Source organism: Coturnix japonica, chromosome 9, assembly GCF_054131305.1.
Source record: "Coturnix japonica strain WE chromosome 9, WE-NBRP24, whole genome shotgun sequence".
Taxonomy (NCBI): Eukaryota; Metazoa; Chordata; class Aves; order Galliformes; family Phasianidae; genus Coturnix; species Coturnix japonica.
The window spans coordinates 26,730,643-26,754,435 of record NC_140671.1 but is presented as its reverse complement, the minus strand read 5'-3'; the positions used below and the strand labels follow the sequence as shown (position 1 = coordinate 26,754,435).

Genomic DNA, 23,793 nt, shown 5'->3' with positions numbered 1-23,793 from the left:
TATGTACCAATAATGTACCAATAACCATCTTCAAACCACACAACCATTCTGTGTGTGGGTTCTGAGAGCCATTGGGTGGGCAGCTGCAGATCCTGCCCTGTGATAGCGTGCAGGTTTGATGCTCTACAGATCCTGTTTGTAAAACAAGATTGCATTAGCAACGCTGCTAATGGTCAGTGCTGACTCTTCATCTGTAATTAAAGAACTTCAGTAGTAGATATAAAACATGCTTATGACACATATATGTATATATATATTCAGCCATTCATATAGCTTTCGGTTTCACTCAAGATGTTCATTCAAAACAAAGAGATTTATCCATGTTTTTTAATACTAACTCATATTTCTGCACCTTTTCTCCTTCAGTCTTCAAAGTGAAGCTGTCAAACAAAGCAGCTTGAACAGGAACCACATCTGACAATCTTCATGTATATGAAACCACAATGAAGTCACCAAAGAAAGGTCTCGAAGTACAGAGATATCACCTGCTGAGCCACCAAATGTGCTAAAGACAGGAAAAAAACTTAAAAACCCACAAAGTTCGACTGAATATATGTATGCTGGTCACTTAGAGAAATAATTTAATGTAAGATTAAGGTCATTTCAACTGCATTTCTCACCCAAATCAGCAGGAGTTGTACCAGGATGTCAGGCTCTATTAGTTGTTACTAGAAAAGGTTATTGATGTATCATCACAGCATATACCCAAAGATCCCACCGAGCTCTTTGGTTTAAACAGCTGAAGGACCTTTAACCACAGAATTCAGTAACAGCAGAGAACAGCCACAGCTGCATCACATCAGCTCTTACAAGTACATCCAAGGGCTCTGCTCTGTAAATAGGGACGGTGTGAGGGATGCAGCCGAGCATGATGAGCTCTTCCTGTTTAACCACTGGTACTCCATACAGACAGAGCCTGAAAAACCCACTCAATTCAAACCCCCTGTTGAGGCTTTAGGAAGCTAGAAAACAACAACGGCAAAGCCAAAGGGAATGGGGCGAGCTTGGCCGAAGCCTGCAAGCACTGCCCGAGGCTCGTGAAGCATTTAATTTAATTAATTAATTAAAAACACATGCATTCCATTTCCTCCTCCCCTCCCATCACTCCCATTGATATGGAAGCACTCACGGCCATGGGAAATTGCCATCTGAGCATTCCTGAAGGCAAGAAACCAAGGACAAGCACAGGACATACAACCCTCACTGCCCTTCCTGCAGAACAAAGGCCATGGAGTGACAACAGGTGTTTCTAGGCATTATATTAAGTTCTGGACTTGCAGAGAAGAGCAGAATTCAAGTAAATGCTGGAACTAAGAGCACTTGGAATTAAACCCAGTTCTCAAATGTTCCATGTGCAGGTAGATCATCCATTGCTGGACACCAGCGACAAGGTCCCATAATGCTGAGATTCCCCCACTCCATTTCTGGGGCCCAAGAAAGCATAAATTTCTTGTGATTTATTTCTTCAGTCATAAAATCTGTATAACACACATTCCCTTATATGGTGAGGTTGAATGGATGAAGGACATCCAGTGTAACATGTGAAGACTTGCAAAAAGCCTCTGAAGAGGTGATTAATAAAACAAAGTCATCCTAGAGTCAGCTTAGGAAAGGCCATTATAAGGGTTTCTTATAAGGATTTCCCAAAAGATTATGGGATAGGAAAGTCAGGAAGGAAAGAGCAGAGCCCAACAGTCATCTTTGAGGATAGAGAACAGGTAAGCAGTGGGGTCACTGGAGTGAGTGCTGGGGTCAGTCCTATGCAGAAGCTTAAAAAAATCCTAGAATGGCACAGGTTAGAAGGGACCTTAAAGACCCCCCCACCAACTCAGGCTGCCCAGGCCCCCATTCATGGCCTTGGATACCTCCAGGGATGGGGCATCTCTAGGCAGCAGTACCAGGGCCTCACTGCCCTCTGAGCAAAGAAATTCATCTTAATATCCAACCTCCCATCTCCTTTTTTTCCCCCCACTTTAGAATCATTCCCCCTTGTTGTTCCATCCTCCCCTGTCTTTAATGGTCTTCTGAAGTCACCTCTGCAAGGACAACAACTCTGGGCAGCCTGGTCTGGTGGTTGGCGACCCTGCCCATAGCAGGGGGTCTGAAACCAGATGATCTTTGAGGTGCCTTTCAACCCAGGCCATTCTATGAGTAACAACAACACATATATGCATTTCCTCTTCTTAAACATATGTTTCAGGTCTCAAGATCTCCAGCAGAACACAGTGAGGTTAGAGAAGATAAGGATGAGGCCAACTACAGTGATGAAGGCAATGAAGCAACTTAGATAAGAAATAAAGAATGATAGGAACGCAGGCTTGGACGCTGAGGAGGATACAGGCAAGAATCATTAAGGCAACTCAGTACTGCATTGCATTACTTGCTGTAACACAAGAACTAGTGGCACTCACTGTAGTCAGTCAGAAGTCAGCTTCAAAGCAGTATCTAAATACTCCTTTACACACTGAGTCTATAATCTGTCTATAATCTGTCTATAATCTGCTGTCACGGAGTGGTTGTGGAGGAAGATTACACCAGGAAAATCATAAGAGATTAAAACATAAAGCAATGGCAACGAGAATACTAAAGGCTGAGTCAAACTTCAAACATCCTCAGCCCAGTTCCAGCTAATGCTGCAGAAGCAGGAATGACAAGAGCAGATATTAACTGTACTTAAGTGCTCTCCCTGAATATCACAGGAATAAAATATCAGGTACCTTGCACAGTGAGCCTGGCCTAAGGAGGTGGTTTTATGCTTCCCTATTCCTTTTGTTGGCTCTCAGACAAGACTCAGAAGTTGCACTGCTGTTACCACAGTGCTCTGCCCAGGGTAAAACTACAAGGAAATTGTTTTTGTGGTTCCTTTTTCCTGACCCTTAAGGCACACTTTGTCACCCTGTTCATTTTCCTTGCTCCTGTGCAAAAACCCCATCAGCACTGCAGCATTTACAGTTATCAAACATGCAGCATTAAGAGACCTGAAACCGCGTAACCTGGAGCAGCTGACCACAAAACCAAGCAGAATTATTTTTGAGGAACAGACATAGAAATCAGCGTCACTGTGATGAACACAAACAGTTCTAAAACAAGCAGATATTAACAATGTTCAAGGAAATTATTGCTGTGCCTATTTGTTTTTGGTAGAAAACCAGTTCTTCTTTTCCCCTTTGGCAGTCAGTGTTGCCCTCCATCCAGTCATTCATTCAACATCCAACCATTCAGCCAGTCTGACTTCAATCAGAAGAGGACATTTCCTGTGCTTACAAATGATTTCATAATCACAGAACAGCTTGGGCTGGAAGGGACCTCGAGATGTGAAGAAACGCAAATCAGGCTTAAAAACAAACAGAAGGATTGGCCTAAAGTACAACGGAGAACAAATGTGAAACATGGCTGGGTCTCAAGGTAAACTCGGAATTCCAGCCAGAACTTTCAGAGCTAATAGTAGTAACCATTTTAATTCCATCCCTTCATGCAGGCAAAGCAAGCTGTGAAACTGGAGTTCACATCCAGAAGTCCTCTGAATTCTGTAACTTTGATTCCAGTTTGTTTCCAGCATGACACTGGGAGAGCAAGGAGGAGATGTAAACCAGTGGTTTGGATGGTCATCTCATTACTTGGATGACAACGGTTGAATGTTTTTGGTGCTTAACGTGAGCTGCCATGTTGTGGAAGGCACTCTGGGTTTACCTCCCTCAGTGTAGATTCAGGCTTAGTGTCACTGGATGTATTTGTAGCTTCACACACCTTCCCAGCAGACGATCACTTTTCAGTGGCCGTGGTGGGATGATGGAATTCCTTCCCCTCCTCTTCCACAGGAACCATGACATCATCCCCTGGAAAAACCTCTGTCTCCTGCTCTGGGTAGTGCATCAGCAGTTCCTCTTCCATCTTTTCCTGGATATCAACATCACTCTCATATCCCCTAGCTGTACAGTTCTTGATATCAGGCGATTTTGAAGACCCCACAATAACAGTATCAGCGTTCATGATGAATATTTTTCCTGAGAAAGGAAAAAAAAAGAAGTAATGCTGGGCATAGGCAACAGTCCTGCTGCTCTTAGAGATGGCTCCTCGTTGTGCAAAGCTTTGACTTGGCATTCAGTTTTTATTTTCTCCTTTTTTTATGTGCAGATCAAACCTCTCGCAGGGAAGGCTGAAAAGCTGCTTCCCAATATCTAACCAAAGGGCGTTGCTCTTTTGGCAGCTTGGAATGAGAGCTACCAAGACCTTCCACCTTCCTTCTTATCATCAAGCACAGCCAAAGCCCACTGCAAGCTTATCTATAGCCTAAGTACCTTCCCACAGGCCTGATGAATGGGGATCCTGGTTAACCTCTTCTGTAAAAGAGAGGCCTCCTTCCTCCCTTCCTTTTCACTGTCTTGAAGTACCTCATTAAGAAAACTAACACAACTGTTTAAATCTAAGTTAGAGAAAGAGCTGCTCTGAGCAACCTGATGTGCTGGGTGGCATCCAGCCCACAGCAGGGGTTGGGTTGGCATTAAGGTCACTTCCAACCTATGCCATTCTAACCTGGGGACTACGTTCCAGTATTTTACAGGCTAGCAAACAAGTTTTGGCTTTGCATGCCCACATTCCTTTATGATTTGAGCCCATTCTGACAGGCAGGGCATCTTTGTAAGCAACACAGAAAGAACTGGAACAGGAGTAGGGAATGGTAGTGATTTCTGTCATTCCTTTTGACTGCGCCTCCACAGCAGCTTTCTCTCCCCCCAGACATGCAGTCAGCATTTTGCAAAAGCCTGTTCTTTGAGCTTGTTAGGATAACAAAAATCCCTGTTGGTTTGCAGCAGCCAAAACAGAAGATGCATTTTCTGCTTCTGCTTTTCCTTGTTCTTTGTCTTTTGCCTCCCAGAAAAGCAGGACTGGTTACATTATACAGAGTCAAGAGGCCATCTTGGTTAGAAGTTATAGATGCTTTTCCTGCTTGCCAGTAATGTCAGGATGATATTCTATACCCAGAAAAAATGACAAGATAAAAGAAATGAAATTCACTTCAGACTCACCGATTTGATTGCTTGTGTGGTCTCTCACTCGAGAATCAATGGGGCAGTCTGGGGCTTTTCCATTGCTCTGTGTCACTTCAGTCAGACCCAGAACAGGACTACCTGCTTTTTCAGCACTGGAGATCAAGTTGTTGTTGGTTTCCAAAGGGAGGGTTCTGTCTGTCAACTCCTCTTCTTCTGGACATTTGTCAGTGGTCAGTGTGATCTTCTGCCAATCCAAAGAGGAGAGCAGAAGGTCAATGCAAAAACACTGTGAAGATTACAACAGGTTGACAGAGCAGAAATAACAGCTCCAGTGTCACAGGGAATGAAAAAAGCAAAGTGCCCAGGAGATACAGGAACTTAAAGTTCCCTTGAATCATGTTCCTGTATTCCTTAGGGCCACATTTGAACATAACCCAAGACACAAAAGTGGCAATTCCTAATTAGTCTCATTTTTGCCCCTTGATGATCATGGATTACAATTCCAAATACAAAGGCTTTTTAACAGGACACTGAAAAAGCTCATTAATCATTTACACTGGAATAGAAAGTGACCTGTTTCGGAACGTGGTTGACACTTACTGCGTATTTGTCCACTAGATCAGAACCTGCAACAGAAAGATGAAGAACTGTCAGAAAAGAACTTACAGTAATCACGAGAATATTAATTGCTTTGAAATATCACCCACCCGTGTCCTAAATTACTTTACAGCCCCACTCACCTGCATTATACTCTTTGCCACTGAGGGTACACTGCCTTAAGGGCCGAGGTGGAACTGAGCTGGAGGGGGGCACCCAGCCCATGGTAGGGGTTGGAGCTGGGTGGGCTTGAAGGTCCTGTCTACCCCAACCACTCTATGATTCCATGATTCTGTATGAATCTAGATGCCTCCTATCTAATACCATTCTGACACACAGCCACCGCTACCTTCAATATGTCAGCTCTATAATGCTGCACTGTAACATTATTTTACTGAGTAAACCAAGCGAGGAAGGAAAAATTCAATTTTGAGCAAACTGAGCTCACATGAGAAGTGTTAAGTCATGTTCCTGAATTAATAAGCAGAAATGCTCTGACGTGGAGCAGTCAGAAATATCTCCCACAACAGAACAGAGCAGTCGATGGAGATGCTAAGAGCTTGGTTAGCTGAGCAGAACACATGCACTGCAGGGGATCTGGAGAGGTTGCTATGGCAAACATCCACTTTTTCTTTTATTGGAATACATCTCCCAGATCTGAGTGCTCAGAAATGAGCTGGGCATTTTTCCAGCAGCCTCCCTGTTCATGCATCACCCAACAGCACCCATGCAGAGGGGAAAAGGAGGCACCTAGAGGCATGTCACATCCGCAGCATTACCAGCCTGCAGAGGACAGACTGCAAGTTACAAAACCTGAAGCTCAAAGCTCACCACCTCCCATTTCCCCAGCCAGTTGGAAGCATGTTCCTCCATTCATTCACAGCTACTTGAATTGAATGTGGCCCTGGGCAGCCTGATCTACTTCCTCATTTAGCAGCTGACAACCAGCCCACAGCAGGGCTTGGTACTGGATGATCTGGGAGGTCTCTTCCAACCCAACCATGACTCTATGAGAAGATTCTCCAGCACGATGCAGAACAGTTTGTCTAGAACCCTTAACCAACCCATCTTCACCAGGCACTAGGAAATATCATCTCCCCTCCTATTTTAAAGATGCTGTAATTCCCAGGTGGGGAGATTAAACTGCATGCTATGTAAAACATGCTATGTTTTAAAACTCACGTTTTTGTTTGAGGATGAGGATCCGCTTCTTGCAGACCTTCCATTGCCAAAATGACAGCAAACCCACAGGCAGCACCATCACTGAGAGAACCGCTCCCCAGAAAACAAGACCTGCAGCACAGGAGGGAGAATGGAGAGAGGAAGAAAAGGCAGAAGGGGAACTATCAGTAGATCTGTGTGTTATGTGGGAAGCTCACGTACTGCTTTTACTAAAGATATATCTAAGCAAAACTTGCCAAATAGAATAAATCCTTTCTGACCTCTTGTTGCTGCCTCCCCCTTGGCTGAGGTGGGAGAAGTGCCAGCCAGAGCTTTCTCCTCGGGGGTTGAACTGGGAGTTTCAGTTGTGGCACTTGAAAGGATGCTAGCAAGGGTCACCAGGGTTGCCTCAGGCTTCAGGATGTCAGAGTCATTTGTCTCACTGCTGTTTCTGGTGGAGGAAGTGTCTGAGTTGAGGTAGGAGGGCAATCGGTCCACGCAAACCTGATCATGGGTGGCATTTCCTTTGCCTTGTGCCACTTTCTTCAACTTGGCACAGCTAGGGAACAAAAGAGAGAACAGCCCATCAGCGCTAGGAGCAAATGACACGACACACGGTAAGATCTTCCATGTGGCATCTGCCCTTTTTGGTCATGTTTATACCATGTGCATTTACTGGTTTTAGTCAGAAAGTCATTAACCTTTTGCTCACCCCTGTGGCACTGATTCGTGACCCGGATGCAAACTCATACGCACACGGAATCCCACTGCACTCAGTGAAATGAAACTGAGGCAAGAGAGATTCCTTCCTCCTTCCAGCACAGAGCTGTGCAACAGCTACAAACAGCACAAAGGCTCAGAGCTGCCCCACTGTCTTTCAGATAAATGCATCACTCCTGGCACACTGGAGTCCCTTTGGGTCCTTTATTAGCTTTAACCAATTGGTTTGTCACTTTGAAACACTATGGACTTACTCTGTGTGGGGCTTGCAGATGTCAGTGCTGGAGCTTTGGTCAGAGAAGGTGCCAGGAGGGCATTCTTCACATGAAACATCAGCCTCTGAGGTGCCTGAATAAAAGCAATGACAGCGGATTAAAATGAATCAACCCCAAACCTATGGCCAGGATCAGAAAAGATAAAACAAGGAGCAATTCCTACCTCTGATTTTGACTCCAAAGCCAGGCTTGCAAGCAGTGTGCAGCTGGCACCGCATGCAGGTGTTCTTAGCAGCAGTCTGGCAAAACATCCCTGGTCGGCACTCGCACACCCGGCTGGAATTGAAGGCACAGGGAACCTTCTCCACGAGGTCAAATTCTGCAGGGAAGAAACAGGTGGAGGAAAAAAGGATTGCTCTGTGAGGAAAAGGCAAAGCAGGGGTCAAGGCTGAGCAACAGCCATGCAAAGGATTGGGAAGCAGAAGGGGCTGCTGGCACTCTTTGCAACAGCACTTTAAGTCATGAACAACCAAAGGAATCTGTAGGTGATAACAGCAAACCAGCTACCTTTGGTGCATAACACACAAGCGTCACAGTGTGGCTTTGGAGATTCATTCAGGTATTGCTCAGGTCCACACCTCATGCAATCTTCATCTGGATCCATGGGACATGATTTCTTTTTAGCGTAGCCTGTAGAAAGAAAGCCAAAACGTGGCAATAATTGTTCAAAGTTAGAGGAGAAAGCCATCTTGAAGTGCAGTCAGCCTTAAAGAGCTCATGTCAGCCAGCTGCAAACTGCATCTCTGCTTTGCACAAGACCCAACTATCACATCCATCACTGTGGGAGCTTTTGAAGGAGAAAAGAGCTTCTTCCCCTGGGAGTGGCTCAGAGTGTCCCTGCCTCACTTATTCTACAGGAGCAGTTTCTCCACCCCTTGGTCTTGCTTACTCATCCATTTTCTGAATGATTCTGATGGAGTGCACCGAAGCAGTACAGGAAGTCTCTGATGTAACTGCACGCAGATGCTAATAACCAAGCACTGACCTGCTCTTTATAGCACAAATAAATGTCAAAAATTTCCCTTCTGAAAAAAAAAAAATAAAGAAAAGAGAAAAATAAGTGAGAAAGAAAGAAAAGGGAGAGAGAGGAGGCTGCACTTGTAAAAAAAACAATTGGTGATGGTGAAGTACCATAAAATACCCCATCCATTGAGGGGGAGTTTCAGACATTTCCAGAGCTCTTCTAGATGTGTTTGATACTTCTGACCTCACACAGCCCTGAGTCACAGCTTCAGGCAAAGCTCTCTGTCCCCTGCCACGTGGATGTTCCACTTCTCACATGAGATGTTTTCTGAGCTGTTTTGACCACGAGCACAACAGCAGGTTTTCTGCACCATCACTTAATGCTTTGTGCCTTTGATCAGAAGCTAAAATCACTGCACTACTTCATATGCTGGGACAAGCAGAAATTGATTGTTGGAGCTGCCTACCTCTGGTTACTTCTGAGTGTCAAACCAGCCAATAAAAAGCACAGACCAAATTCTAGCGAGTTATCTTGTATGCAATTTAAAGGCAGTTTGAATGCAGACCCAACAGGGCAGGGAAGGAGAGAACAAATTCACATCTGGATCTACACCACACTGTGATTAGTGAAACTGTGCTTTTCTGCAGGGCCATAAAGCAGTTCTGTGATAAACGTGGTGGGTGCTCAGCCTGTGAGGAAGGCTCCGTGTTAACCTGGATGAAGCACAAAGTTACTGACCTGAAGGACACCGGTAACAGCACCTTCGTAATGTTTCATCATAGAACCCATCCTTGAGTGCATCACAGGAATGAGATGAGGTGAATGGAGGCTGAAAATTGAAGCAAAGACACGATTAGAGAACAATTAGGGTTGCATTAGAGCAGATCCCAGCATCTGTCTCTAACAATGATGGTTACAAATGATGAAGTATACAGGGGTTTGAAAGTCCAGACATTTTCAAAAGCAACTAGACAACCATTGCCCAGAAGCTTAAGCAAAGACTGTAATATTCAGCATATTTAGCAATCCCTCAGTATGCATCCTCACTTAGCAAGCTCTTTTCTCTGAAAGGAAAGGAAGGAATATTGTAGCCCCATCCTTCACTTGAATTTAGCAACCTAAAGGAGCGCTTACTGCAAACCAACACATCGTTTTACTCTCAACCTGGAGACAAATCCTACAGTGAGAACAAGTGTGCTCTGCATTGAAATGAAGCCCTTGCTCAAATAACTGAACCTAGGGGTCCTGATAGATGAGAAACTTAACATGAGCCAGCAGTGCGCTCTGGCAGCCCGGAAAGCAAATGGGATCCTGGGCTCCATCAGGAGAGGGGTGGTCAGCAGGGATAGGGAGGTGATCGTCCCTCTCTACTCAGCTCTTGTGAGGCCCCATCTGGAGTACTGTGTCCAGGTGTGGAGCCCTCAGTACAAAAAAGACATGGAGATTTTGGAAAGGGTCCAGAGGAGGGACAGGAAGATGATCAGGGGGCTGGAGCACCTCCCCTATGAGGACAGGCTGAGGGAGTTGGGTTTGTTCAGCCTGGAGAAGAGAAGGTTGTGGGGTGACCTCATTGCAGCCTTTCAATACCTGAAGGGAACTTACTCCCAGGAGGGGAGTAAACTCTTCGAAAGGGCTGATAATAGCAGGACACGGGGAAATGGTTTTAAGTTAAAAGAGGGAAGATTTAGGTTGGATGTTAGGGGGAAGTTCTTCACTAGAAGAGTGGTTAGGCCCTGGAACAGGCTGCCCAGGGAGGTTGTGGATGCCCCGTCCTTGGAGGTGTTCAAGGCCAGGTTGGACGGGGCCCTGGGCAACCTGATCTAGTAAATGTGTATGTTTGGTGGCCCTGCCAGGCAGGGGGTTGGAACTACATGATCCTTGAGGACCCTTCCAACCCGGGTCATTCTGTGATTCTGTGTGATCTCTTTTTCTGAGTGAAGGTTTTCATTAACAAGCCTTGATTTGGTTACTTAACCAATATTAAATCAAAAACCACAACAATACTAATATTAACTTAGAAAAATCTCTCTCTGTTTGGACTCAGGGTCATCCAGGAGTCATTATGGAGATGTAAAGTGGATGGAGTGATTGACAAAGTGGACTCCTTTTATAAAGAAAATCCAGGCAACAGCAGCATCCAGGCTGTACCTAAGTAAGTCATCTTGAATTAGTTCCTCTTTAAGACCCATAATATGTCACCACAAAAACCTGATCTTCTCTTTCTGGTTGTTGTTCTAGGAAACCAACACTGGCTTCCAAAGATGTTGAATCACAATGGGAACAGAGATCTTGAATGAAATACACAGCACGTAAACACAGAGCTTATTGAATTGCCTGTTTGGGTTTTAAACTGAGGAATAGGATCTGTCTACGGCGATGAAAGGAAGAGCTACTTAGATCAGACCACGTTTTTATATCTTAATCATTGAAATCATAAGCTAAGGATCAACTCTTAGTTACAGCAATGTAAATCCCGCTTATGAATTCCCCCTGATGCCAGTGCTGTGATAACTTACCGAGGCAACTACACATAAATAGTGCACAAATCAGGTAGTGATCCATATGAAAGCACTCAACTCTTTTCTCCTTCCACAAGAGGGCAGCTGCATCCCGCAGCCAACAGCACCCTACAGCCAACCAAGGTGGTGAGGCACTGCACAGGCTGCCCATAGAGGTGATGCAGACACCAAGGTCAGGGAATGGGGCTCTGAGCACTGATGGGGCTGTGGCTGTCCCTGCTCAGTGCAGGACTTGGACCTGGTAGTCTTTAAGCGTCCCTTCCAACTCCAATCATTCCAATTCTATGTCTTTAAGAGTTGCCACCTGACATGTCTCACAAGAACAAAACTGGATCTCCATCCCAACACACAGAAAGCTTTTCCTAAGCTCAACATCAAATCTACATGCATCATGCAAAATAAAAAGCCTTGCTGTAAGACCAGCCCTTGCCCCAGACTCCTGTGAATTTGTGGGGGAAGGAAATAAATCATTGCCCAAAGGCAAAGAACACACTTTGAAGAAACAGCAGAGGTGAATGGTCCAGGACTCAGAATGCCTCAAAGTCTTCCATAAGCTCCTGGTCAGGAGGATATCACATTATAACCAGAAAAGGCAGAAGAAAAGCTAATTGCCCCATTACACTGTGGTTATAAAGGAATCTGGTGACGGCACAGACCAGTTCTGTTTAAATGAGGGAAATTCTGAGCAAAATTCCCAGCCGTGATAGCAGTGTTCACCTCCTCCCCAGCATTGATGCACACTGAGCTGCGCTACCAACAGCTGATGGAGCCTGATATATTGTGTGTTCAGAACTGTGTCTGGGCTGATGATAGACAAGAGAGGAAGATCTTGAAGTAAATGCTCCCCCTACATTGCCTGAATCAGAATGGGCATCATCCAAAAGAAGGGATCAGCAGGGCAAAAGTGGTGCTTTATCATAGGAGGAAGAAGACAGCAGGAAGGAAGAGTATTTGTGTTCTTCCTGCTTTCGTTGCCAAAAATCTCAGCCTTAAGGCATTCATAATGTATTTAGAATCACAGAATCATTTCTGGTGCTATTTCTCCTTGCTCCAGTGCACTTACAGGAATGGTGAGTTAGCCAGGAAGAGAAGATTCATTTTTTTCCCCTCTTACTGCTTATATTGTGGGAAGGACATATATGTGACAACTGTCAGTTCTGCTCTATTCCCTCCTCCTTCTGGAATACCTAGAAGCATTGAAGGGTACGATTTAATTCATACTTATCTGCAGCAACCACGCGGCTTTTCTTCATTACAGATCGACAATGAATTTTGTGGAACAAACTGATGTTTGAGTTACATCCTGCTGAGTTACATTCAGCTTTTTTAACAATCTTTTCATCTACTGACTTCTTCCTTTTTCTTATCCACTCTCTTGTATGAATCTCAAGACAGACAGAAACAAAACTCTGCAGATTAGGCCAGGAAAAATCATAACTGAAGCACAATTTCACTTTTTAAGGCAGCGTTAGTACCATTGTCCCATTGAAGTGGATGGAGACAGGAGACTGAATTTCACTAATCCATGCACGCAGGCAAAGAAAGGCTTCTGATTTAGCAGGAAGATGATCTTAGAGGTTTTTTCCAGCCTTAATATTTCTACGATTCTCCATCTTCTGAAAGAAAATGCCACAATTCATACATACCGTGCTTGGATTTCTCTATAATGGGATGGCCTGGGATCCCTTGGCCTTGTCACTTCATTGACCAACGAAGCCAATGTTGTTGTTGGATTTTTCCTTCTTTAACGTGCTGCCAATCAAAGCCCAGTTTAAAACCAAACCAAACATACTTGACACAAAGTTGGGTTTTTCGGCCTTTCTTTTTGACAATTTCTACAATCACATTTATTTGCCATCCCAATTTAAATAACAGTCACCGCAAAGACGGTGCTGAATGGAGCAGGCTGGTCTGCAACTCAGACAGGACAAGGTTTGACTCATTTATTTATGGTCTCTGGAGCTCACAAAGCCGTGGTGAGGCAGAGCAAGAAGTCAGCTTACTACAAATAAGCGGTAAGTCAGAAAGAAAGTGTATTATGGTTAAAAAAAAGAGAGAGAGAAAAGAAAATCTACCAGCATTGGCTGCTCTAGAACTGACTAATACTGTAGCAAAACAGTCGCCTCCTTTTCAAGCTTCTATCCGGATTCTGTCAGCATGAAATAAAGAAGTTGACAAGGGAGGATTTCAAGCAGTCAAGCTTCACGCTCGTTATTAATGAGCGAGAGCTAACTGAAAATTAAAGCAAACTCCAAACTCAGCCAGGCTGACACACTTATTCCAGGTAACTGATGATCTCGTACTCAGTCTGAATGCTGACCATGACTAATAGAAAACAGAATTCATTATTAACCTTTTCATTTCATGAACTGACCACACCACAGAGTGATGATGTCAAATAGCAAGAACTAAAGCAGCTAGCATGCAGCAGACCTGATGTGCTGACCTGAACGCTCCCCTAAGGACTCCTCAAGTGAATAAGGACTGAAGACTCTGATCCTATAGAAGAAAAGACGGATCAAATGTACTTCAGGAAGGAGACGGTGGCAGGGCAGAAAGACCAGGGTGAGGTAGAGCAAACCTACCACGTGGGAGGGGAATTTACAGCTAAAGACATTAGGCAAACTCCTACTCTTACTGTAAGAGCCATGAGGATCTTTTATAAACTTCTATACAGAGGACTTGGTCATGCTCAAAGATCGAATCAGAGGCAGCTTCTTATTAAAAATCTCTCAATAGTCCATGTGATGTGCTGTATCATTCATTTACAATGCATGGACAGGTATCTCAAATAAGCACATGTTAATATATCCACCATAAGGAGAACTTTCATCACGCTTTCAGGATCCAACCCAGCAGGCAATCAGCCACCAACTTGACCTTACCTATGCTAAGAGCCTCGTGAAATCTGTTGTCTTTTTTTACCACATGCACCTATTTCTCAGCCAGGGAAAGTACCTGGATTTACACCAGGCTCCGAGGGCTCAGTGCTACACAACGCAATGGTGAGGAGTGGGCAAGCAAACACACGTGTATGATTTGAGCTGGGCGCCAACTTGCATCCACAGCAACAGCTTCCTGTGAGCAGCATCCTGTGCTTATTCTGAGTTGATCTGATGCAGAAAAGAGAGCCCATTCATGGGAAAGTCGGTGTCAAAGGGGTGGGCGGATGTAAAGAGGAAGGTATTTTATTGTTTCGTTTGCCTCTTTACACCTTTCATTTTGCCAGCCCTGACTCACATCAGCAGAGTGAGCCCAAGCAAAGTTGTGTAAGGAATGTGCCTGGCACAGAGCACTTGGCTCTCTGGACAAAGATGAGAGATTTATTCAAAGTAAGTGAGGTCAGCCCCATATTCTTATGAAATCTTTCCTCATTTCCTAGCTGGGATGTGCCTGGAGGTGCAGTAATATCAGCAATACCAAAAAAGAAAGACTCAAATCATAGCTGTATCCACTGGTTCTGCCTGCAGAGTTCCCAGAAAGGGCAAACTGCTGCTTTAGGACAGCGCTGCTTTATCCTTTTATCACCCCTTATCACCCTTCATTGTCCCTTTATCACAAAGCCTGTTTCTATTGATGCTCACCACCCTGCATGCAACCACTGGGAAAATAAAAGCAAAACACATCCCAGGGTGCCCCCAACCCTCTGCCAGATCCTTGGTCCTGCAGGGCTGTAGGATTCCCCCCCCTTACCTGTGGGGCTCCCTGGATGTCCTGGAGAAGCAGCAGGAGCCACAGTCCCAGTCTCAGGCTGCAGGAAGCCATCTGCAGCGGCGTTAGCTTTCGTGAGCTCCCAGCATTGCAGGTCAGACAGTCAGGTTGCTCCTCCTGAAGTCTGGGACCCTCCCAGTGTCCAGTCCAGCCTCGCTCAGTATCTGTTCACTAAGTCCGGAGCTACTCAAGCTGTTCAAGACATGAAGGTAACAGATTTGAGACTCAATCAGGCTGAGAAAACAATTTGGAAGGAAGCAGGAGGGGGCTGCCCAAAAAAAAGAAAGGTTAAATTAAAAAAAAAGAAAAAAAAAGAACAAAACAAAACCACTTCAATTGCTACTCCCCAGGCTGCTGGGTTTCTGTGAGTCAGATGCACGCATCAGGGTTGTTACTCGAGGATGTGTCTGGCTGAGCAGCAGTGCAGACTGCCCCTACCCATCTGAGGCATTGTAGGCTGTCCTCACAGAGCACTCCCCAAAGCTTTGGTGCAGGCACGAGTCCAAGCCCTGCCCTGTCCACTATCAGAACAAGCCTTGAGAGACTTCTCAGTTAGAAGCACAGTGTTCCAGTACAGCTACTTCACTGCTGGTGAAACAAGTGTGTGAAAACTCCCCAACAACCACCTTTAGATTCTGCATGTTCCCATTTCAACACCAGTACATTGTGCAGCATCCTCATGAATCCCTTCTTCCTTCTAACACCACGTGAAACCAGTTGCTGCTGCTGGCTGTTATCCCTCACATTGGTACACTTGTTGGTTTGCTGCTCTGCATAATGTTTTAGGAGTCATGCAGCCTTCTTATCTTCCATTTATCTAAAGTAAAAGTTCCCCACATCAAAAAAAGGCAGCCTGCCTTGAAAATCCCACTGAGATGCCCAGGAAAATGATGAGAATTTGTATTCTCACACCCATGTTTCTATGCTTCTTTTCACACTTATCAGCAGCAAGAAAAAGAAAGAAAAGATTCAAAGTAGGATAACCAGTGATTGCATTGCCAGCTACCTCACTGCCACTGAGACTGAGAAGCAAAGATGAGAGCGTTCCACAGCAACCCAAGGATGGGGTACGTATCAGCTTTAACTCCCTGCTCTAAGCCTTTCTTTCTCAACAATAGCTCCTCATGAAGTCAAAATAGGCATTTTCAGGAGGTTGCATGCCACGTTCTTGAGATACACTTTTAGATAGAACCTCCTTTCACCACTTCATCCGCTTACTTCTTGATGCCAGAGTGTTCTTAGCTATTTTTCATAGATACACCTTTGAGGTCCAGAGATAGCTAAGCATTTGAATGCCCAAATACTACATTCTTTTTCTTAATTAAACAAGAGGCTAGAAAACATCTTAATCTTGTGCAGTAATACGCCATTAGGCAACACTCACAGTTTACAAAGTGATATTTCAAATGACACCAGAAGCAGGTGAGAAGTCTGTGTTTAATAGCAGCGTTCCAATCTGAATACGTTTTTCATATCAGAGTTTGTGTGTTTTGATCTCAAATACAGTGATGGGGCTTTCCAGCAGGAGCCATATCAGTAACTGGCACAGAAGCATCTCAGTTTTCAAACAAACCCACGCTGCCATTCTCTAAACGATGCCTGGGTTTCCTAGAAAATAATCCTCCAAGCAAGTTCAAAATAATAACAGAATTGAGCAAATCAAAGCAAACAAACAGCCCCATTTCTCTGCTCTCCTGTCAGGGAAGAAGATCATTTATCTTCTACCAGATGAATGGAAAAGCCTCAATGAGCACGCAAGTATTAATTAAAACGCTGACTTGATTACACACCTCTGTCTCTAACACCCAAATCTCCTTTTGTTGAAGGTCTTCAGATGGTGAAAATAAACTCGCTTGGAGTTTTTTAGCAGTTTAGCCAAAGTTGAGCTAATTTTCACCACATCCATCTGATCTGTGCTGCTCATCTCCATGGGCTGCATGGAGCCAAGGGGGTCAGAGAAGATAACACTGTAAGCCAGAGGTTACTCAAATGTTGCTGGATACATGGAGCAAAAGAGCACAAGGAACCAGGTAAGCTACAAGAAGTCCCTAACTCACACCCAAGCCATTCCTTCAGCATGTTCTGTGTGATAACAGAGGGAAGGAAGCACTGAGAGAACACTACAGAAGCAGCATAGTTACAGATGTTTGAACAGAAGCACTCATGGCATTCTCTAATCTCGAGGTGGCTGATTTTAGTCTCATATGCACTGACATATCGTGCTTTTAAAGACATACCTTGCTGGGACTAAAACCACTGAGACATATCATCTCCAAGCATCGCCAGACACACAAAGGAGATCGCTGAATTGAAAGAGACACATCAAAATAACCTTGTCTAAAATCTGTATCTCAGTGTCTGTCAGCGCTGCTATTTAGAGCACCACAATATACTGATGAAAAGCACTGCAGTGTCTTGCTGCTCGGCTGGATGAAACGACACCAGATGCTGAAACTCCACTGAAACTCAGCAGTAGAAGGAATGCTTGTTGGGATGCACGCTGCATAGCACAGGGGTGCAACATGCAGTGAGAACACTCAAGATCCCAATGTTTTTAGGCACTGTGAGTGAAGTCAACACATTGAACCACCCTGGAAGGAGCTCAGAACCCAAACAGGATGGGAGGCAGGGTGATACTGGTGCAATATCACTGAGAAGCATCACATAGTAGGCAAGCAATGGGAGTCCAAACAAGCTGTAGCTCCCAACAGTTGAACCTGTGTACGTATTGTTACATATTCAGATAAGCATCTTGTTTATGCTGAGTATGCCACAGATCTGCAAGATTCTATCCCTGTACGCCTACCTTGTATTGATCCTTATTTTGTGCCACATCTTCTTTGTATTAAATACTCATCAATCCACTTCATTATGTCTCAGTAATCAAGCCATACTGCCATATGGAAAAATACAGCATAGGAGCTCTTGATAACATGACCTGTGGAGTTACAGTGATTTACAAGTTACCTTGATATATTTGCCCACTGTGATCAACAACAAGAAGGATGTTTTGCAGATTGTTATACGCTTGTTTAAATACAGCAATAATTTAAGAGTTCCCAGCAGGAAAAAATGGGTTATAATAAGGTGGGATCATAATAAAATCCCAACATGCAAGGGAAATCCCAAGTCACTTCTGCAACTGTAGCTTCAGTAGACTGTTTTATGCTCTTTCTGTGCTCTAGTAAAAGTAATAGAAAAAGAAATTAACTTCCTTGCTTTACACAGAGTTTCGCATACATGCAAACCAGCAGCCCTAAAAGGAGAACCAACCAGTTCTTGTTTGTTTGTGACTGGGGACTTTTGCCTCAATCGGCTGCTCTTGCTGAGCACAGAAAATTCCCTGACCATTAATGAACAACCAACGGAAGGAGATGCATCCTGGTCTTTGTTCCCAAACAATAACGTATTTATTTTTTTATTATTACAAAGAATAATGTCAAAAAGTACCTACCCGAAGCAGCCAACTCCCTATGAGGAAAGTTCAGAAGTGCTGTTAACAGTAATTGCTTGCTGACTCTGAGCCATAAGTTGGAGCACTCCAGAAAGCAGAGAACCTCTCTCTTCTGGGAAGAAAAGGATTTCCTCAGCTGCTCTGAGCCTTCCTGCAAGAACCCCCACTTCAGTTCATCTGTGAACTCACACACCCAACACCCATCGATTAACTTCATTCCAAGTGCTTCCACGCAAACATCACCCCACGTTAAGTAGTACATAGGTTGCTCTGAAAGTAATGCCTCCTGCTTATTTCAACATAGTCACCGCCATTAACAATGTGCTTTCATCAGCAGTGAACAAGAGTCTGCATGCCACACTAGTAAAAAACAAACTCCCATCAGAGGAGGTCACCCCTTTCCATCAGATCACCTTTCTGCTGCCATAAAGCCACACAGCAACAATATGCAACAGAATATTGGTGGGAAGGTTCAGCCTGCACTGCTGCTCCATCAACTTCTGTCTCTGACACTGTGGGCCATTATCACAGAATAGGAGGCATTACTTTCAGAGCAACCTTCACACAACAGTGCTACAGTTTCGCCTTGTAGAAATACCAAAGTCACTCTAAGCGGAAAACATCACATTTTCTCTATTTCTACCAACAGATTTGGGCTCAGTGTTTATATGCAAAAGCAGAGATGATGACAGGCCCGTAATTTAATCCACAGAATGGGTTGGGTTGGAAGGAATGTCAATGACCACCTGGTTCCAACCATGCCATGTGCAGGGATACCTTCCAACAGATCAGGCTGCCCAAAGCACCATCAGCTCCGGCCTTGAGCACCTCCAGGAAGGGACCATCCACAGCTCCTCTGGACAGCTGGGATATTCACTTTTTGATTGGGTTGAATCACTGAAAAATTTGATTGAAGCAAAAAAAGTAAGCAGCTAAAACGCGTCACGTCGATCATCTGAACAGTAACGATAAGGGCACTTTGTTTTCAATCAATTTTCTTTTATAAACGTGGCTTATATAAAGTCAATGTGGGTAACAATCTAAGACCTCTGTTTTTGTCCTCTTAACTAATCCTACTGCTTTATAAAGGGAGATAAAGTAAGTAATACAAGAGGGAAAAAATAAAAGAATCAATGTAAGATGTCTTTCTTTTTTTCAGTGCATGGTAGCTTCAAAACTGAAGCACATTTTGAGTCAGACTGAAAAATGAGAAGAGCTGACAGAGAACTCTGTGCACTCGGGAAAGACTTGGCTTCCATGAAAGAAACCAAAACCAGATCACAGAATTACTATGCCCACAGGCTAGCTGAGAGAGAGATGACCTTAGAAGAAAGATCACATCATGTCTGTACTTTCAGTAATTCCAACTGCAGCTTCTGAAAGGCAGAGCTGGGTTTATACGCTACAGAGTGAGACGGAACTCGACAGACATGAGGCGGTATTTGAATATCATTTGAGTTGAGCCCTTCAGCAGTGCATCTTCCACAGGCAAGAGGACAGCCACTTGATCTCTACAGCCCTATGGAAAACGATGGGTAACAAAGACCCATTGTTTCCTTTGTGTAGGAACAACCACGTGAAGGCCCTTCATGCTCTTCCTTCACACATCCCCAGCTCCAGTTTAATTCAATGCAAAAGCTTTCTCTGCCACTCGTTTGATGGAGTAATCAGGCTGCTAAGTGACACGACCCAATGGCAGTTGCTTTGGGCCACTCTCCCACATGCCAGCCATGGCACTGAGGCAAATTAATCCACAAACACCCACTTCTGACTTTCGCTCGGTTTTAAATCATGTCACAATCTTTGTCTGGAGTGCTGCAAAGCTCATAGTTTCCTCTCCCTAACCACAAAATGCAGGAAGGCTTCTACAAAGCCCATCAGCTGCATGAAAGAACTGGTAGAAAGCAAGAAACAAAGCATGTATTTGCCTTCAGCTAGTTTCTGAATGCACGGAACGCCTGCCTACAAAGCCCATAAACAGCAGCAGTTTGCAGTAAATTCACATCTTATTTCATAACCTCACCCACGCAGAAAGTCCACTTGAAGTCTGCAGTTGTAGCTGAAGAAGCACGCTCAAGGTTTACATGGTTTGATTTTGACTGCAGTTGTTCTTCACAGGTCTGCTGCTGAGCTTTCACCTGGTACGTAGATACCTTGGGTTTTTCTTGCTATATATACACAATGGTCACATTATTGAGTGTTAAAGCACAACTTCACATCTCTGTATTCCCACCTGGGTTTTCAAAAGCAAAACCAGACTTCTTTTACAGTGACTTTCCCTCCATCATCATTGTATTCCCACCAGAATATGACCAGAAACAGGAACTAGGAGGAAGACTGACTCCTTTACTGCCAGGCCTTTGTAGGTAGGTTTGTTTCAGAGGAGCGTTTAGCCCAGGAAGTTCACCTGTAAGGCAACAAACAATTCCCAAATAAACTGCTTGTTTCAGAATGAAACACTTTTTTATCATTTACTTGAAGTTACTTATCATCTGACTGCACCCCCGGTATCAACTGATATTTTACTTTCATCAGCTCAAAGCATCGATGAATGTCAATTTGTGTCATTTTTTCCCACATGGAGGAATTATATTCCACACCTTTGCTTCAAGCACACCCAGGACAGATGCCACACTGTCAGATTGCCCCTCTGCTTCCATCTGTCACACAGCAACAAAACGTAATGGGATATTGATGGGAAGGTTCAACCTCTATTGCCACCCCACCAACATCTGCAACCGATGCCATGGGCCAACATCATAAAATAGGAGGCATTACTTCCAGAGCAGCCCTCACAGAAAGCAGAGGGTTACTCAATCCAAATAAGAAGATAGACCTATGTTTTCCTTTTGAAACACTATGTGTACAAATGCTATTCCTCACTGATAGGTAATTTTTATTGTTGGAACTGAAAAGTGTTCTATGGATGCATCTAGGAAGGAAAACAAGAAAACTGGAAAAGTGCCCAAGCTTTCAATTGTATGCATTTAAACTCAAAATCAAAAGTGAAAATGCTTGGTAAAGATCAGCCATGTCATTAAAACAAAGGAGTGGGAGTTGGGTAGCAATTCCTTTCTCGGTACTCTGGCTCTCTTCATCTAAAAGCTGAGAGCTATGAAGTTTATCTGCCAACAGAAACAAAGTGAGTCTTCCTTTGCTGAAACCAAGGAGAGAAATTTGGGAAATGTTAAATAGCTTTTGTGAAAGAAACAAGGAGGAGGGTTTTCAGCATCACCCTGTTGTTGCTGTTGTTGTTTATCTTGAGAGCGTTTCAAACATGCCTGAAGACTGAAATTCAGTGATCTTATTTTCCTGTTCCTGGCAGCATGCTTTTGTTCTGCAGAAACCAACCCAACTCTCCATCAGAAGTGGAAAGTTGAGTCCTTACATTGGTCCACCATTACCCAGGAAACCTGTGAAATCAAAGGTTTTAACAGAGAAAAGAAGAAAACACATCTGTGTCTTCAGATGTGATGCACTGAGAACAACTTCTTGACTACGAAAACCCAAGTTCCAAAAAGATGAAAGCCCCCAAAAAGTTAAAGTTTGGAAATCACTCAAAAAATAAGTTCTACCACAAGCAAATGATTCACCTGAGGGTTCTCAAGATGTCATTCCTTGACACGCTAATAACTAAACAGAATGAATAATCAGCACCACACTCATTCAAGGCTGAGTATTGATTCTTGAAATGTACTGTCAGCAAGAAACACCTGATCTGGAGACATCACCCAATCTATCTTATAGCAATCCTAGAGGAGGCAAGCAAACACTGATGGCAGTTAAACACTATTACTAAGAAACAGGCTTGTCTATTAGAACAAATAACAGACGCATTCTTTACTGTCATATTTAAATAAGCAAAGCTCTGTTTCCCAACACATGAATCAGGGTTATCAACAGACAGAAAGGCGAAGTCAGCCACCAGCTTTACCATTGAAGCAACCAGGCAAGTTATCACTCAAACCAAAAGAGAACTAATGAAAATGGGTACAGATGGAGCTTGCCATCAACTGGAATACCTCTGCTACCTCTCTATACATTTGTGCACTTTCTTCCCACCCCCAGCTGACTGATATCAAACATCTCTCAGTCTCTAATGCAATGGAAATGCAAACAAGACCAGGCCCTATCAGCTACACATCCTTCCTCACCAACTGTTGTATAGAACCCCTTTCTCCTTGGGGATTCTTGTATAATTCAGGCATTCCAGGTTGCTCCTTTTCTTGCTCATCAATATGCATGAAGACAAACCTCCCTAAATCACAGTTAGAGGACACATAACAGCACAGCTGCCTCTAGGGATGGAAAACAAGCTACAATGGGGTGCCTGCAGGATTATTTGTATTACTTTATGGGTAAGAACATAATCCTGAAGGTATTGGTACACCATTGGGAATCCTATTCTTTACCATACCATTTTGATCTGCACAATTCTTCCCTCACATCACTGCTTACATTCCATGCTTTCACAATCCAGCCCTCCTCTCTGCATTCTCTTTTATAGCTTCTACCTCTTGCCACACCTCACTTACCACTCTGGCTTCCTACCATATATATTCCCACAGTCTCACTTCTGCTTATCTGGTCCTGGTCAACCTCACATTCCCCTAACCCACAGTCCCAACACCCCTAATGCAGCAATCCCTCCCTCAGCTTCCCTCTTGAAGTGCAGGCTGCAGCACTGGCTTCATCACAGCTCCAGCTCTGCAGACTCCAGTCCAAGTGCAGAAGCTGTTTTAACACTGAATAAATACAAACTTTCAACCTGTAAATAGATGTTTTCCCTTATAATTACTCTCAGGTGCCTTCTCAGCAACTCTCCTCCTTGAAAAGGCATAGCATCATGATCTGCAATAATATTTACTGCAGCACAAAACCTTAATACACTGTAACTCACTAATCCACACCCATATTACTCATAGCACACCATTCAAAAATTGCATCTTATAGTTATTTATAATCACTTTAGGCCAGATAAAACTTCCTTTGCCGGACTTTTGGATTGAGATTCAGTCTCATATTCAAAGCAAAATAAATAAATAAATAACCTGGTTCTCAGAAAGCCTGACCTCACTTTCTAGGTATGACCTGTCATTCCCTGCATTACTGTTGTTGAAAGTAAGCTAACTAGGATTTGTAACTTTGATATCTTGAATGCAATCAGCAGCCGCACTGCTTTGCACAGACCCTCAGCAGAGCAATTGTGAGAAAACATACGAAGGGAAAACACTCATTTAGCTCAGCTGTGGGTTAAACAAAATTGGAGCAAGCCTCGTTTTCTTGTATGGTTCTATTTTTAAAAGTGATTATTATGAGAAACTTGACCATGAACCACCTTCTTACTAGAACATGAGGCCACCATATACACACCCACAGTCAGGTGTCTCAGTTAAAAAAC

The 23,793-nt window shown here is 43.9% G+C and overlaps 1 protein-coding gene across 5 annotated transcripts; it reads right to left on the bottom strand.

Moving 5' to 3' along the window:
• Positions 1-550: 550 nt before the first annotated feature.
• Positions 551-23,575, bottom strand: TNFRSF8 (TNF receptor superfamily member 8). 5 transcript variants are annotated; one of them, XM_085508935.1, is made up of 14 exons: positions 20,416-23,575; positions 19,170-19,289; positions 18,393-18,543; positions 17,745-17,876; positions 14,921-15,130; positions 9,447-9,537; positions 8,252-8,374; positions 7,908-8,063; positions 7,724-7,817; positions 7,031-7,308; positions 6,771-6,881; positions 5,592-5,617; positions 5,028-5,235; positions 551-4,004 (listed from the first exon to the last, which is right to left on the bottom strand). In XM_085508935.1, the coding sequence occupies exons 5-14, from the start codon at positions 14,990-14,992 to the stop codon at positions 3,763-3,765; spliced, it is 1,401 nt and encodes a 466-aa protein (XP_085365061.1). In that variant the 5' UTR covers positions 14,993-15,130; positions 17,745-17,876; positions 18,393-18,543; positions 19,170-19,289; positions 20,416-23,575; the 3' UTR covers positions 551-3,762. The 5 variants fall into 5 exon arrangements, with proteins under 5 accessions (XP_085365061.1, XP_085365060.1, XP_085365062.1 ...); XM_085508934.1 differs by having other exon boundaries at positions 19,170-23,575; XM_085508936.1 differs by lacking the exon at positions 19,170-19,289.
• Between the last annotated feature and the right edge of the window lie 218 nt (positions 23,576-23,793).